General features: G+C 44.5%; 1 protein-coding gene across 7 annotated transcripts in view; it reads right to left on the bottom strand.

The window, feature by feature from the left end:
* The window catches only part of slmap (sarcolemma associated protein), a 100,072-nt gene that overhangs the window by 30,464 nt on the left and 51,146 nt on the right, over window positions 1–18,462 (bottom strand). For 5 of the 7 annotated variants that reach the window (XM_031899798.1, XM_031899794.1, XM_031899796.1 and 2 more), the window contains 9 exon segments: window positions 13,893–13,929; window positions 11,674–11,736; window positions 10,069–10,164; window positions 8,855–8,926; window positions 5,970–6,110; window positions 4,951–5,088; window positions 4,097–4,265; window positions 3,967–4,017; window positions 1,672–1,722 (listed from right to left, as the gene is read on the bottom strand). In XM_031899798.1, the coding sequence (XP_031755658.1) occupies window positions 1,672–1,722; window positions 3,967–4,017; window positions 4,097–4,265; window positions 4,951–5,088; window positions 5,970–6,110; window positions 8,855–8,926; window positions 10,069–10,164; window positions 11,674–11,736; window positions 13,893–13,929 (818 nt within the window). 7 annotated transcript variants of the gene reach the window in all.

Genomic DNA, 18,462 nt, shown 5'->3' with positions numbered 1-18,462 from the left:
TAGAACATAATATTTGTAATTGGATAGAGAACTGGCTGAAGGATAGAGTACACAGAGTGGGGGGAAATGGAACATCCGCTAATTGGGCCAGTGTGGTTAGTGGGTACCGCAGGGGTCAGTCCTTGGTCCTTTGCTTTTTAACTTGTTTATTAATGACCTGGAGGGGGGCATAGACAGTACTGTTTCTATTTTTGCTACTAAATTGTGCAAAACTATAAGTTCCATGCAGGATGTGCCGCTTTGCAGAGCGATTTGACTAAATTGGAAAACTGGGCAGCAAACTGGGAAATGAGGTTCAATGTTGATAAGTGCAAAGTTCTGCCCTTTGGTAGAAATAATATAAACACAAACTATCTACTGAATGGGAGTGAGTTGGGGGGATCCTTAATGGAGAAGGATCTGGGGGTTTTTGTTGATAACAAGTTGTCTAATTCCAGGCAGTGTCATTCTGTGGCTACTAAAGCAAATAAAGTGCTGTCTTGTATAAAAGGGGCATTGACTCAAGGGATGAGAACATAATTTTGCCTCTTTATAGGTCCCTGGTAAGGCCTCACCTTGAGTATGGGGGGGGCAGTGACAGTGAGTATGGGGGGGGGCAGTGACAGTGAGTATGGGGGGGGCAGTGACAGTGAGTATGGGGGGGGCAGTGACAGTGAGTATGGGGGGGGGCAGTGACAGTGAGTATGGGGGGGGGCAGTGACAGTGAGTATGGGGGGGGGCAGTGACAGTGAGTATGGGGGGGGCAGTGACAGTGAGTATGGGGGGGCAGTGACAGTGAGTATGGGGGGGGCAGTGACAGTGAGTATGGGGGGGGGCAGTGACAGTGAGTATGGGGGGGGGCAGTGACAGTGAGTATGGGGGGGGGCAGTGACAGTGAGTATGGGGGGGGGCAGTGACAGTGAGTATGGGGGGGGCAGTGACAGTGAGTATGGGGGGGGCAGTGACAGTGAGTATGGGGGGGGGCAGTGACTGAGTATGGGGAGGGCAGTGACAGTGAGTATGGGGGGGGCAGTGACAGTGAGTATGGGGGGGGCAGTGACAGTGAGTATGGGGGGCAGTGACAGTGAGTATGGGGGCAGTTTTGGGCTCCAGTCCTTAAGAAGGATATTAATGAGCTGGAGAGAGTGCAGAGACTGCAACTAAACTGGTAAAGGGGATGGAAGGGTTAAACTATGAGGTGAGACTGTCAGGGTTGGGGTTGTTTTCTCTGGAAAAGAGGCGCTTGCGAGGGGACATGATTACTCTGTACCAGTACATTAGGGGGGATTATAGGCAGATGGGGGGGTTCTTTATTCCCATAAAAACGATCAGCGCATGATCAGGGATGAGATGTTATCAGACACTATTCAGGGAGCCATCTTACACCTACGCCTGCCTATATTGTGTTTTCAACTGTTTTTTTATTACTTGCCCTTTAACATCTGTTTTTCCTTTCTAAATTGCCCCAACTGGTTCACCTTGTCCTCCTACTTCCTACCCTTCATTCTCCATTTTACCCAACCGGGGCACATTAACCCTATACAACACACTGAAAGTGCAAGTTAAACTACTGGCTAACTGAAATAAGTTAAAAGTTAATTGTTTGGTGAACTTTCCCTTTAAAATATATGACCATATGCCTAAAGAATAACACAGAAAAGCAATGGCGGAAATCAGTGGGGACACGCTTACCTTTATCTGCATTGCCGTTGATTTTGGGTATGAAGTCGCCAACTTGGATGCCTACGATTACAAAAGATAAATATGTGCCATAAAAAAAAATAAATGCAAAGAAGAAGCTGAACGATCCTAAACTGTATTAGCGGATTTCCTACTTTCCCATCACCCTGTCTGCTGAACGTGACGCAATAACAAACTGCAGTAAAACAGCGCCACCTGCTGGTATCACAAAAACGTATCCTTGTTTACAGACAAAATCGATGTCTGCTTACTTTCCAATAAACAGAGCAAATTCTAAGGGCATGGAGTTCATGCTGTTTACACAGAACATTTCATCTTTGTTTGTGTCTGTACCTATGGGAGGGAGGTAGAATATTTTGCACACTGAACGTTCTTGTTCTGTATATTTCTATTTATCTAGATAGGTGGGGATTGCTTTATGTCTGCCTTTTCTCTCATAAAGCAGTGTGGGCACACAATAAGCTGTACCCTCATACTGTGCTGCACCAACCCACAAATATAAACATCAAACATAAAGGTGACTTACTAGGGATGGAACTAGGGGTAGAAAACAGATTATGATACCCTCCAGCCTCTGTTGCAACTGCAGAGAAGCGACTATTGTCCTTGCCTTGGCCACCAGTACTATGTGGCACGGCTCCGTTGCATAGAGATACACACAGATACAGGAGGTAACGTTTGGCCCTGATGCAGAAGAGATAGGAAAGCTGTGCCCATTTACCAGTCTGGTTATAGCTATTATGTGCTTATGTATGGCACCACGTGATCATAAAGTGCTATTCCTACTCCCCCTCAGATGAGTACACAACCTCGCACCACACAAACAATGCTGAGCTACAGCGTGGGTTAGACCGAGTGCTGGCAATTTCTTTCTGTGTTTTGTGTACAAATTGTAGCCAAATTTTGCTTCTAGCTGTTATGTAGCCTTTAAACTAATGAATCACTTTCATGTGTGTGCTAATGAGCTGGGGCTTAAAAGCTCCCTGCTTTTCCACTAGAGCCTTTTTGAGCTAAAGGTAGGTGCAATAGGTCTTACTACTCACTCACATTGTTTTCTGGGGGACTTTATTTTAATTGCATCACAGACTCAAAGTCATTAGACAGTGTAGGACTCACGTACAATGAGGGGCCTTGACGTGGCACGTGAGCTTACATATTTTGGCCAAAGTGTGGTACTAACACCTCATTTTTTGTAAAAATTATTTTTAAAGGCAAACTAAGCACTGCCAATCTTTCTTTCTCTATGTAAACAATGCTGAGCGTTGCCCAACTCTTCCATGTACCCCATGTTATTGGCTCAGTTACACAAAGAAGTCTATGGAAACCCAACTAAGCTGAGGAGGCATACAAATGCCCAAAAGGCCACCGTCCAAGAGGACAGTCCAGATTTCTATGAACCGCATTATGTATTTTGACAATAGTAGTTCATTGTATCCAGGCATATGGTTTCAGTGCCACTTACCTTGCCTATGACAGCTAGTAGCTGTGGGAATGACCCAACAGCCCTATGACAAAGTTCATTTTTAATAAAACTGGTAGGGATGCACAGGTTTCGGTTCAGGATCTTTTTCAGCAGGATTCAGATTAAGGCGACTCCATGCCTCTGGGAGAACCAATTCCTTAAATCCGTGATTTTTTTGTCACAAACATCTTTCACCATGAGAAAGGCCCGTGGTCTTCATTAGCTCCTCCTTCTCCTAATTTGCATATGTAAATGAGGATTCCGTTCTCTCGTTCACAAAGGATTTGGCTTGATGGTAAAATGGTGGATTTGGCGCACCCCTAACAACTGGGCATTGCTTGTCATTAAGAGCATGGTTAAATCTGAAATACTCCAGCTCTAAACACAGGATCCCATAGTTGCCAAACCAGTTTTATTTATAATGCAAACATACGGTATATATTTTTAAATTTCCAACTTTATATGCATCACGTTTATTGCTTTTTAAATGGGCAACCGGGTTCTGGTGGCACCTGGGTCATGTAAGGTACTGATATATCTGCAGTAAATTCAACACAAACTGCTATGTTTAGAGCTAATGTAAATCTAGTCTGTATTCTGACTCCCCCTCCCTCCGCTAGGGGCGGCAATTGAAACCCATGCTGTATATGATAATATGTATTTTTCTTTGGGCCCCAGAACGGGGCAGAAACTGGGAATATTGACTTGGCACGTTCAGCAGACAGAGATGTCAGGACGGACTGGGCACACAATCATACAACTCGTCGGAGGTGTAGGCCTTCCCCTGGCGTCAGCTACTGCCTCTAACTAACTCCAACACTTACCTAAGCTGTTGTGTTCCTTAAGTGTTTTCTCTTGAAGATGCTCTAATCGTACTGCAAGCAGAATTCCAAAAATAAAAAAGCCGTGCTAAGCAAAGGGGGCAGGACACTACAAAGAACACGGGGAACTCACCTTGTAAGGCGGTAAGTCGTTCATTCGTGAAGTCGTTGTCTGCTTGCAAGGCCTCGATTTTAGCTTGTAGCTCCTGTTCCTTCTCTTCCATTTCATCAATTTTATTCTGCAGTTCTTTTTTCTCTGCGAGAGCTTTCTGCTGGATTTCCTCTTGCCGACTTTCTGCCGCCTACAAAAGGTGCAATTAAATGGTAACTTTATACGTATGCCACGTGGCTTTGTTACTGGAAGTAGTGCCGCTTTAAGCAGCATTGCCCTGTACCCGTCTGTGCTGTTTGTCATTGCCATGGATTTTTACACAACTGTGAGTTTCCATTCATTTAAATGGCAAGTGGTACAGAAAGGGATTGGGTTTTCCCCTGCCAGCTACAAAGCACTGGGGAGACCAAATGCTCCAAACTGCCCTGTGTTCCATTTCCATAAGACCAATTTTCACCTTAATGAGTGAATGAAGACAATTAATTTAATGCCAATCGACCAAGCCAATTAATTTTTACACCAAGGCAACACAAAACCAGACAACACTCCCTCTAGAATATGAATAGATAGACAGACTATAAGCTGCCCTACATAGTAAAGCAATTGCTATTTTATTTTTAATTTCATGTAGATGCAATCTCGTGCCAAAACATTTGTCATAAGAATCCAAAAGAACGCACACGAAGAAACCAACCATAATACACTTGGGACAAGTGGGCTGGCCTTGATTCTATAAATCCATGCCACACGGGCTTTGCATCCAACAATGACACCAAGCAGTAGGAACTGTCCTTTGTGCCAACAACCAACCCTGCCCGGTAGAAAGAACAGGCGTCTGTGCCACAACACAACTGTGCCAGGTACCAGGAACTGACCTTCAATTTGTCTGCAAGATCTTTAATCTCATTCACGGCTCCATTGTACTTGTTGGCCAATTCCCGCAATTCTTCTTGAGTGCGTTCATTCATCTCCTTCAGGTGGGTACATTCATCCTCTGTGTTACTCAGACTCCGCTGGGATTAAAAGAAACACAAAGGCACATGTGAGTACAGAATTGTGGCTCAGAGCCATAAGCAAGACAATGTCAGACTAAATGCACACTTCCATAAACTGTATTTCTGGCACCCATTCTAGTTTGGTGAATGCAGAAGAGCCCCTGTAATAAGAGGGGCACACAGGAGAGTGTGTATACTATAGGCTTACTATTTCCCCCATGATAGCTTGTATGGGGTAATAAGACTTTGCCTTATAACTAAATCAATGCTGGTGTCAATAACATTTTTTAAAGGACAAGTAAGAAGTAGGCTTAAAATGTTGCATATTATGTTCTGGGGTTTTGTACTAACCCAAGGCAACAACAGCCCTTTAGCAGGGAGGATCTGTGCTCCTGAAGATGCCCCCAGTAGCCCCCCATCTACTTTTCTGCTGATTCCGAGAACATGCTCTGTGCTGCCCTTAGCGACTAACTCACAATATACTGTATCTATAGAATATAAATGCCACAATATAATGCTGATTAGAAATGAATACACGGCAGCACTGAAATCAGTACAGCAATAAGAATTTAATAATAAGCCATGTAGCATTATATTACAGGCCAACCTAATTTTCTGTTTGATTCTTTGCTACAACCCCTAAGCTTTGCTTCCCAAACTCTGCCCGGGGCACACTGAGCATGTTCAAGTGTCACTGACACTCCTAACAAAATCCAAGATGGGGAGCTCCTGGGAAGCCTTGGATCATTACTGCTATATAGATGCTGAAACTTTAGGCTGGTGAATTAAGTTTTTTTTAGGGTTTAGTTCTCCTTCAAATGATTTAATTAGCCCTAAGGCATGATCCTCATTACAGAAACCCACAAATCTCACATCTTCATCACCAAACAAGCCTTTACCTCTACTTCTGACAGCTTCCGCACCACCTCTATCTTCTCCTGAAGGACCCGCCTCAGGGACTCTTTGGCCGTTGTCTCGTAGTTGTGTTTGTCTTCTTGCAAAGCGATCATTTCCTTTCTTATTCCATCATCCGTCTGACTCTGCAACAGTAATTAATAATAAGTTTCAGCTTTTCTACCAAGATTATGAATAACAGACCGCATTTAATACTTTTAAAACCTACTACAGTAATATATACTTTGTATACAACATAGGATACTAAAGCTATTCACCATGTATATAATGGTAATGGTTTTTTGTAAGAAGAATATTTGCTTGATATACAGAGACAAGCCGGACTGCTGCCCACAGTCCCCACTGAAATAATTAGCAGCCCCATTTAGTGCACTGCAGAAAATTATATTTTAAAACAATCTGCATTTGGTCTTCAGTTTTAATTTTAAGTTCAGCAGCTAGCCAGTCTGCTATTTCAGCAGCGATCTAGTTGCTAGGGTCCAAATTACCTTAGTAACCAGGGAATGGTTTGAATGAGAGACTGGAATATGAATAGGAGAGGGGCTGAACAGAACGATAAGGAGTAAAAAGTAACAAAAACAATAAAACTGGAGCCTTAGAGATTAACAGTGTTTTTGGCTGCCGGGGTGAGTGACCCCCATTTTGGAAGCTGGGAAGAGTTAAAAGAGAAAGGCAAATAATTTAAAAACTATGACAAAAACGAAGACCAATTGAAGTTGCTTAGATTTGTTCTATAACACACTAAAAGTTAACTTAACGGTGAACCACCAGTTTCAGATTCTAACACTGATACAGTTGCCATTTTTTTTTTTACGCCATATCAGCATAACAGGGTGAACCGATCCTTTCAAAACACAGGGATCCTGCTGATAAATCTATGTTTCTGGGCTGTACCGATTGAATTAAAATCCCATAAAATCACTTAATCCGGTAACCTGGTTCCAAATGATTTCCTAACGGCGCCATTTCAGACTCGGGTCATTTGCCATATTCCCTGCCAAAGCCCAATCATGGGAAACTGCAGGAGAAGCTCTTCTTATTCCTCTGTGGCACAAGTGAGAGCAATTCCCCATGGCAATGCCACCGACTTGCCAGCACTAATCTCTGGGAAAATGCGACTAGCACAGGGTTAAAAAGCTTGAAAATAAATGGTGGCCTGTGCCTTTAAACAGATTATCACTATTTCTATTTGCAGAACAGTTCCTGGCAGTCAGGCAGCTGGCCATTGCAGCACAGCAGAACCACCCTTATGAAATGCAGCCGGAGCCAAACCCAGTTAAACAAAGACCAATAGCCAAGGTCAGAAATGGACGCACGGGGTGAAATGCAGGTTACACAGAGAACAGAATTGATGGGAATTGTCTCATTTTGGGAGGACAGAACTACAGAGCTGGATTCAGGTTATTTCCACCGAAAATTAACATTAATGTGACATTCATCTAGATTGTAAGCCCTACGGGGCAGGGACCTGGATCCTCTTGTCTCGGATTCTTAATGTTTTGCAACTGTACCTTGTATCGATTTTTATTTATGAGCTATTATTGTATGTATGAATTTATTGTTCTACCGTACAGCACTGCGTACACTGCGTAAAAAAGCTTAAAACATGAACCATGGTATATCCATCACCTGACATTTAAAAAGCTTTTCATTCATGCTTGTTCTTTAAATGTTTTTGAACACTGTCCTGAGGAAGACACTCCCCTCTGTGGTGTCAAAACTTTGACATGATAAAAGGAACGTTTTTGTATTTTTGATAAAAAAAAAATCCAGAGTGCATCAGAGTGTGTTTTGGACCAGTAAATGTGACAGAAATGAGACCCTAAATAAAAGGCAATTGTGTGCCGCTGTCAGTCTTCAAGCAGACCGAGCAGGCCATATCCCACAATGCAACAGGCAGTAACGGACTTGGAACTTCCTAAAAAAATGAAAGCATTGCTATGAGCAGATGAGACAGTGTGATGTAAGTCATGATTGTCACATTGAGTGATAAAAAAGGGAAGCCTCCGAAGACGCTTCCTGCATCAGTAAACTAACCTTTTGCCATTTTGTCTGTCCCTTATTTGGACAAAACCTTAGTAAAAGTACCCACTATCGTAAAATATAGGGATATTATAAGTAAAGGTGGCCATACACCACCGATGTCGCCAAGTGAGTGGATCTTCTCCCGATATCCCCCACCTACAGGTGAGCGATATTGGGAGAATCCAGGCTAATTCGATTGTTTGGCCCTGGGGAATTGTAATGACGGGTATAAGAAAAGTCAGTCCGATGCCGATCAGACTAGATTTTTTAACCTGCCCGATTGATATCTGCCCAATTGATATCTGCCCGATTTCAGGCCAGATATCGGTCGGAGAGGCCCCTCGGTAGTGCCCATACACGGGCCGATAACATGCTGAATCGGTGTAAGGGACCCATATTGGCAGCTAGAATCGGCCCGTGTATGGCCACCTTTACAGAGCAGTTCCATGGCCATATAAAAGCAGGAGGCAAAAGGCCGAGGTCATGTTTTCATACAGGTCATGGAACTCCGAGGTGACTTCTAATATCCTCATATTTGACAGCAAGGGGCACTTTATTATAATATACAAGTTTTAGTGAGTCATGTGACAGAAATTACATCACTAAGCACCGTTTATAAGGATATAATTCACAGTTTGGTCCCATAGGGAAATGGCCCAACTGTATATTATAATAATATATATGTTTTTGGTAGTATATGAAATATTTCTGCGGTTTTATTGTATTAGAGCGCAATAGTGAGGGCAATAGGTTGGATACCCTTGTTTTTGTTTAATTGAGTGCATTTGTGATTGTATGTTACAGCGTATCAGATACATGCAGATCGCTGAAGGAAGCTTCTTGCCTTGGAATAAGCCTGCAGCTGGTTCCCCATCACTTCTAATCTTGATAGCAGCCGGTCTTCATCTATTAGGGCCTGGGGTTTGATTGAATAAAGAAACAGGATTAATATACAAACAGACTGATCACTCCTGCAGTACAAGGGCATAACTAGGTGCAGAGAGAGGATTTAGTGTTTATAAAGTGCGCAGACTATACACAAGTACCTGCCCCACTCTACCCCCATTGTGGGTGTTTTACCTACTAGTAATAAAGACAAAAAATGTGACATAAAAGCTAAAATATGAGCCCTGCTGTTTGCCAACAGGAACACAAGGAGGAAAGGAATTAACTGTTGGGAAATGATTGGCAAATAACAAATACAGGTATCGGACCCAATATCCGGAATCCCATTATCCGGAAAGTTCCGAATTACGGAAAGACCATCTCCCATAGACTCCATTTAAATCAAATAATTCACATTTTTAAAAATGGTTTCCTTTTTCTCTGTAATAATAATACAGTACCTGTACTTGATCCCAACTAAGATATAATTACCCCTTATTGGGGCAGAACAGTCCTATTGGGTTTATTTAATGGTTAAATGATTCCCTTTTCTCTGTAATAATAAAACAGTACCTGTACTTGATCCCAACTAAGATATAATTACCCCTTATTGGGGGCAGAACAGCCCTATTGGGTTTATTTAATGGTTAAATGATTCCCTTTTCTCTGTAATAATAAAACAGTACCTGTACTTGATCCCAACTAAGATATAATTACCCCTTATTGGGGGCAGAACAGCCCTATTGGGTTTATTTAATGGTTAAATGATTCCCTTTTCTCTGTAATAATAAAACAGTACCTGTACTTGATCCCAACTAAGATATAATTACCCCTTATTGGGGCAGAACAGCCCTATTGGGTTTATTTCATGGTTAAATGATTCCCTTTTCTCTGTAATAATAAAACAGTACCTGTACTTGATCCCAACTAAGATATAATTAATCCTTAATGGAGCCACAAGAATCCTATTGGGTTTAATAACTGTTTAAATAATTTTATTAGCAGACGTAAGGTAGGAGATCCGAATTACTGGAATACCCCAAGGTCCCGAGCATTCTGGATAACGGGTCCCATACCTGTATATGCCACTGAGCACCTGTCACCTGGAAAGGCAGCAAGTTCTTGCCCACGATGCACAGTAACCAGGAAAGGGGGTTGTTTATATTATGATACCTGCCAACTAGTATCCGAGGCTTCCTGTGTGTTGGCTAATAGTCTCTGAAGAGTGGCCAGCTTCTGTTCCAACATCTGTTCCCGATGTAAGGCCTCCTGTAAGCAGAAAGGAGGGGATATAAATACACAGAATGTGCCCATGTTCCCTGGATAAGAGGGAAACAAGTGGATATTTTGTGATTAGTGAGCCTCAAACTAATCTCTTACAGCCCTGCTGCTTACCCTACAGTTACCCGGCCACTCCTTAAAGGGGTAGTTCACTTTGAAATGAACTTTTAGTGTGATGTAGACATTAATATTCTGAGACAATTTGCAATTGGTCTTCGTTTTTAAACTTTTTATTCGTTATTTAGCTTTTTGTTCAGCAGCTCTGCAGTTTGGAATTTCAGCAGCTATCTGGTTGCTAGGGTGTCGTTTACCTTAGCAACCAGGCAGTGGTGTAAATGAGAGACTGGAAAATGAATAAAGAGGGACTAAATAGAAAGATAAGTAATAAAAAGTAACAATAACAATAAAACTGGAGCCTCACGGAGCAATTGCTTTTTGGCTGCCGGGGTCAGTGACCCCTATGTGAAAGCTGGGAAAATGTAGACAAAGGGTAAATAATTAAACTATAACAAATAAATAATGAAGACCCCTTTAAAGGGGTGATTTACCTTTATATTAATTTTTAGTGTTATAGAATGGCCAATTCTAAGCAACTTTCCAATCAGTCTTTATTAATTAATTTTTTTATTGTTTTTTAATTATCTGCCTTCATCTTCAGACTTTGCAAAGGGGGTCACTGACCCCGGCAGCCAAACCCTATTGCTCTGTGAGGCTCCAGTTTTATTGTTATTGTTACTTTGTTACTTTTTATTCCTTATCTCTCTATTCAGCCCCTCCCCTACTTATGTACCAGTCTCTCATCCAAACAACTCCCTGGTTGCTAAGCTAATTTGAACCCTAGCAACCAGAAACTCCAAATTGGAGAGCTGCTGAACAAAAATTTAACTAATTTAAAAAAAAAAAAAAACTACAAAAAATAAAAAGGGGAGACCAATTGCAAATTGTCTTAGTACATTGTATTAAAGTTTAAACCACTTACTGTATTGGCCCGATATCAGGCCCAGATAGTTGCTGTGAGTGAGTAATAAATCCATGGTCTGAAGATCCGTTTGTCTGTTCATGACACTCCCAGGTAGCCCTTTAAACCACATCTGGGAGATCCAAGTATTCAGCCCCAGACCAGTTAGGGTGAAGACACACAGAGCTACAAGTAGCAGCTACTAAAACAGACAATGCTGATCATTTACTGATAATTGTCTCTACGTGTGTTTAGCAGGGGCAATTCTCAGTATTGTCTATGGCAGGGGATTTTCTGGCATTTAGTAGCCGTGACAAGTAGCTCCGTGTCTTCACCCTAAAAGCCAATAACATACATCTGTACACAAAGCCTACTCACCCCTAAAGCTCAGACAACAGGAGGATCTTCTGATTTATTAATTGATTAATAATGTAAAAGTGAAAAAGGAAGAGAGGGGGAGACAAAGGGTGATCACCCCTAAATGATAGGAAAACAAAAGGTTTAATGGGTGACATCTGAGTTTCTGATCATCACGTTACCTGTAGATACTGGGAAAGCTGGAAAAGTTCCTGAGAGTACATACTGGGAGTGTGAGCAGCAACCTGTGGGGGGGAAACAGATTTACCCATGACTTGCTGTATGTTATTGGCATATACATATATACACACGCACAGATGGAGCAATACCCCACATACACACACAGATGGAGCAATACCCCATACACACACAGATGGAGCAATACCCCACATACACACACACAGATGGAGCAATACCCCACATACACACACACAGATGGAGCAATACCCCATACACACGCACACAGATGGAGCAATACCCCACGTACACACACACATGGAGCAATACCCCACGTACACACGCACAGATGGAGCAATACCCCACATACACGCACACATGGAGCAATACCCCACGTACACACGCACAGATGGAGCAATACCCCATACACACGCACAGATGGAGCAATACCCCACATACACGCACAGATGGAGCAATACCCCACATACACACACACAGATGGAGCAATACCCCATACACACGCACAGATGGAGCAATACCCCATATACACACACACAGATGGAGCAATACCCCATACACACACAGATGGAGCAATACCCCATACACACACAGATGGAGCAATACCCCACATACATGCACAGATGGAGCAATACCCCACATACACGCACAGATGGAGCAATACCCCACATACACACACAGATGGAGCAATATCCCATACACACACAGATGGAGCAATATCCCATACACACACAGATGGAGCAATACCCCATACACACGCACAGATGGAACAATACCCCATACACACGCACAGATGGAGCAATATCCCATACACACACAGATGGAGCAATACCCCATATACACACAGATGGAGCAATATCCCATACACACACAGATGGAGCAATATCCCATACACACACAGATGGAGCAATACCCCATATACACACAGATGGAGCAATACCCCATACACACACAGATGGAGCAATACCCCATACACACACAGATGGAGCAATACCCCATACACACACATCTGGTGTAATACCCCATACACACACAGATGGAGCAATATCCCATACACACACAGATGGAGCAATACCCCATATACACACAGATGGAGCAATACCCCATACACACACAGATGGAGCAATACCCCATACACACACAGATGGAGCAATACCCCATACACACACAAATGGAGCAATATCCCATACACACAAATGGAGCAATACCCCATACACACAAATGGAGCAATACCCCATACACACAAATGGAGCAATATCCCATACACACACAGATGGAGCAATACCCCATACACACACAGATGGAGCAATATCCCATACACACAGATGGAGCAATACCCCATACACACAAATGGAGCAATATCCCATAAACAAGCAGGTGAATTAATACCCCATACACACATGGAGAAGGGGTAATCAGAACTGTAACAAACATTGGCAGTTAAGCAGTATCAGTGCCCAGTATGATCATTGGCCAAACAGATTTACAGACACATCAGCTTAGAAAGTCAGCGCATGTAAGGCCTACACACAGGCAGCTGCTGGGTCAGTCTGGTCATATTAAGAAACAGCAAACATTAAAGGGGAACTATCGCGAAAACAAGAATTTAATGCAAGATTAATCTCACAAAAAGAAACTTTCTAAATAAAACCAATGCTCCCTTCCTAGAAAATGTATTAGGGGTCTCTGACTGACACACAACCGACTTTTTCAGTACAGAATTTAACAGATATATGACAGTGGGCTACAAAGATTTTCATTCAGCCAGGTCATTGCATATCTAGTATAAGTACATGTGAAGCCCCTGGGGACTTGATAAAGCAGGTAGTAGATTTACTTATACTAAATATTCCCTGGCAGTTCCTTCCTATAGGGCTGCAGCTACAACAGAGCAGGTTATATCTGTATATATATTTGAAACTGGCTTTCCACTCAATTATACAGTAGCATTACAATAGTTTCTCAGAAGCAGCATCTACGCTAGCAATTCAGTTCTACTTCCCCTTTAATTTCCTATTGCTCTATCTTCCGAGGGCAGTGCCAAGTGATGTAAATAAGATTCCGATGCCCCGCCTCTTCCCCCAAACTAAAGGGAACCCCGAGGAAAGTCCCCCATCCCCATTGTGATGTCACTGTCAATAGAAGACATACAAAAACAGACAAAAAACCCTAATTGTGCAAATCTAAGGACAAATAATGAACTTACCTTGTCAATGGGACTGGGTAGCGCAGCTGGGATGACACTGAAAGAGAAAAACCCGATGAGAAAGGGAAGGTTTTGGAAGGAATGTAAATAGAAATGACAAGGAGCAATAGTTCAAAAACCCTCACAGCCCAGTAAATATTTAACTGGATTTGCTGGAAACTCGCACTCAGAAAGGGAGCGGCGCGGAATTAACCGTGACTTGTACTGGGAGTATCCCCCCGCCTTCCTGCACGCAGGGGAGCCCGAGGGCAGAGGGACCGGGACCCCCCAGTAATTAATAAGGGGCCACTGAGCGTGGGGTGAATGGGAAAGCTGGGAGCAGATCAGCCCGGCGGGGCATTCCATAGCGAGCAGCCAGGGAAAGGGTTAAAGGTGTGGATTTTCATTCCTGTGCGTTACAGCGGGACTTCTCATGCTTGCTTTGGCGCTCACTCGCCCATTCTTATGTAACCCACTCACTCCTCTGGTTTATCTGCCCCCGGCCGGGCACCCCGTCCTGTTGCCTCCAAGCTTGAGTCAAGGTTACCAGCCTGGCTGATAAGCAATGGCAGGCAAGGGAAACAAGCAGCCAATGGCACGCTCCTGGGATGTCCTGGGGAAAGTCACTCCATAGGCAGTAACACACCTACAGCATAGAGATAGTGTAGAACTGCAACTGTGTGCGGCACTGTGCCAATAACTGCTGGGAGCCGGAATAACAAGCCCCATGGGAGGACATAGAGGGTTTTGATCAAAATCTTGGCCCCTGTTGCCAACTGGGCCACAGGCAATAAACAAACTGAGCCCACCCAATACTTGGTGTGGCCCCCCAGAAAAAACAGAGAGAGAGCACTGTAGGCAAAACGTGGGGTGCAGTAAGCTTTAAAAAAAAAAAAAAAAAAAAAGGGGGAAAGTTATGCTCAAACGCTAAATTTTAAATTAGGCAGGGGTGCAACGAGGCTGTGACCCCAATGAGCCCCTCTGCCCTCACCCATTATATAATATATATATAGGGCATTAAGCTACCAAGCAATATATCTGTCCATATATTGCAATATATTCAAGCTGGCAAACTATGTCACAGTCACCCCCGGTCTGGCCTGTCCTACACTCACTCACCCCCGGTCTGGCCTGTCCTACACTCACTCACCCCCGGTCTGGCCAGTCCTACACTCACTCACCCCCGGTCTGGCCAGTCCTACACTCACTCACCCCCGGTCTGGCCTGTCCTACACTCACTCACCCCCGGTCTGGCCTGTCCTACACTCACTCACCCCGGTCTGGCCAGTCCTACACTCACTCACCCCCGGTCTGGCCAGTCCTACACTCACTCACCCCTGGTCCGGCCAGTCCTACACTCACTCACCCCCGGTCTGGCCTGTCCTACACTCACTCACCCCCAGTCTGGCCTGTCCTACACTCACTCACCCCCAGTCTGGCCTGTCCTACACTCACTCACCCCCGGTCTGGCCTGTCCTACACTCACTCACCCCCGGTCTGGCCTGTCCTACACTCACTCACCCCCGGTCTGGCCTGTCCTACACTCACTCACCCCCGGTCTGGCCTGTCCTACACTCACTCACCCCCGTCTGGCCTGTCCTACACTCACTCACCCCCGGTCTGGCCAGTCCTACACTCACTCACCCCCGGTCTGGCCTGTCCTACACTCACTCACCCCCGGTCTGGCCTGTCCTACACTCACTCACCCCCGGTCTGGCCTGTCCTACACTCACTCACCCCCGGTCTGGCCTCTCCTACACTCACTCACCCCCAGTCTGGCCAGTCCTACACCCTCACCCCGGTCTGGCCAGTCCTACACTCACTCACCCCCGGTCTGGCCTGTCCTACACTCACTCACCCCCGGTCTGGCCTGTCCTACACTCACTCACCCCCGGTCTGGCCTGTCCTACACTCACTCACCCCCGGTCTGGCCTGTCCTACACTCACTCACCCCCGGTCTGGCCTGTCCTACACTCACTCACCCCCGGTCTGGCCGGTCCTACACTCACTCACCCCCGGTCTGGCCGGTCCTACACTCACTCACCCCCGGTCTGGCCGGTCCTACACTCACTCACCCCCGGTCTGGCCAGTCCTACACTCACTCACCCCCGGTCTGGCCAGTCCTACACTCACTCACCCCCGGTCTGGCCAGTCCTACACTCACCCCTGGCCTGGCCAGTCCTACACTCACTTATCGGATTCATTCAGAATTCTACTGCTTCAATAACAGTTTTACCTGCAAATTACTTGCTTTCAAGGTTAAATACCCCAAATGGTTGCCCTTTTATTGGCCCATGGGGATCACATGGCTGTAGCTGGGAAGCGTGGGAGCTACAACATGGAGCGGCCACTGCTCCTGTATAAACTATAACAAAAAAGGGAAAGTTGTGCTCAACCACTACATTTCAAACCATTGGGGGGGGGGGGTGCTAAACACTAACAAACTGCCAGCTAAGAGCCATTAGCGTCCATGCCCCCGTAACTCCTGCCCAATATTCTGTACTTCCATTAGACAAAGAGACATTTTCCTACAGCAGCGCCCCCTGCAGAATATACTGACCCACGTTATAACTACAGGGCAGAACGGGACTAGAGCAGCATTACAGGCAGCAGCCAAACCTCCCTCTATGGAAGGAACGACGGCTTCTGGCTGTAACACTCTCCGATACTGCAGAACATAAAACATCATCAAATGAAAGTTGGAAGCTCTGATAGCTCTGGGAGTTATAAACTCGGGGCACCGCTTGGGAATGTGCAAATCCCTGATCAGACTGCGACTCCCATGATCCTCAGCTGCCAGCTTTAATGCTATAAGCTTCCTTTTCAATAAAACAACTGAATTTAAGAACCAATAATAATAACAACAAACACTGCAATTCTCTTCTTAAAGGAACAGTAACATCAAAAAAATGAAAGTGTATCGAAGTAATGAATAGATTACGTACTATTTCCCTGCCCTGGTAAAAGTTGTGTATTTGCATCAGAAAGCAGCTGGGGTGTTTCCTGGCAACACACAGTGAAGCAGAATCATAAAACCCATGTCAGAAAGGGTTAAACATAGTATATATGGGATTAAGAGAAATAATGGATGATAGTATCCCTTTGAATAATTAAAAAATGTCAATATCTACATCATATTAGAAGAGAATTCTGATGTGCCCGTCCTTGATCTTATCATTTGATCTGAACGGAAATCTCACAATCAGATCCCCTTCCCCCATACACCCACTTGTTCCTGCTGTTCTATTAAATAATCTAGAACTAGGCAACAGGGCATGAAAAAAATATGAATATTTTACATGTGCCCCTGACAATGGCCCTGTATGGGGGGGGGTCTATATGGGGTCAAAATGCTCTTTACTCAGAATAGGAGGCGTGCCAATCCAATGCCCCCGTTTGACCTATTAGTCTGGGCTGTGTTGGGCAATACCTGAGGGCATCAGGCACGACAGGGGCTTTGAGGATAAACAGGAGAGAATTGGACATTTCTCCCACTAAACAAAGCGTCTCTCTATCACGGCGGCCTAATATCAACCTAAGGAGATTTTATGAGGATTTCAGAGAATTAGATTTCTATTCTCCACAAAAACACAAAAGAGCATGCATTTCCCACAAATCCATCCCTACTTGGTAAAAAAACACTTTTTTTAAGCTAATTTATTTCAATTATGTTGGATTTATCTACCAATATTCCCCCATTCCAGTAATGGTCTCCATTGATCCCAAAACTCATGCCATCATGTCATTCCAGTAATGGTCTCCACCAATGCCAAGGCTCCTGCCATCATCTCATTATAGGAATAGTCACCAAATTCCATGACTCCTACCATTATGTCATTCCAGGAATGGTCTCCACCAATGCCAAGGTTCCTGCCATTGCGTCATTCAAGTAATGGTCCCCACCAAATTCTATAACTCCTACCATTATGTCATTCCAGTAATGATCTCCACCGATCACAAAACTCCTGCCATCATGCATCATTCCAGTAATTGTCTCCAATGATCCCAAAACTCCTGCCATTGTGTCATTCCAGTAATGGTCTCCACCAATGCCAAGGTTTCTGCCATGGTGTCATTCCAGTAATGGTCTCCACCAATGCCATGGCTCCTACCATCGTGTCATTCCAGTAATGGTCTCCACCAATGCCAAGGTTCCTGCCATCGTGTCATTCCAGTAATGGTCTCCACCAATGCCATGGCTCCTACCATCGTGTCATTCAAGTAATGGTCTCCACCAATGCCAAGGTTCCTGCCATCATGTCATTCTAGTAATGGTCTCCACCAATGCCAAGGCTCCTGCCATCATGTCATTCCAGTAATGGTCTCCACCAATGCCAAGGCTCCTGCCATCATGTCATTCCAGTAATGGTCTCCACCAATGCCATGGCTCCAACCATCGTGTCATTCCAGTAATGGTCTCCACCAATGCCAAGGTTCCTGCCATCATGTCATTCTAGTAATGGTCTCCACCAATGCCAAGGCTCCTGCCATCATGACATTCCAGTAATGGTCTCCACCAAATTCCATGACTCCTGCTCTCCATGTGGCATTCCACTAATGGTCTACTACCAACATTATGGCCTCTGATTCT

Source organism: Xenopus tropicalis, chromosome 4 (genome assembly GCF_000004195.4).
Source record: "Xenopus tropicalis strain Nigerian chromosome 4, UCB_Xtro_10.0, whole genome shotgun sequence".
Classification (NCBI taxonomy): Eukaryota; Metazoa; Chordata; class Amphibia; order Anura; family Pipidae; genus Xenopus; species Xenopus tropicalis.
Note: the sequence above shows the minus strand (reverse complement) of the source record. Positions and strands in the feature narration are given on the sequence as shown.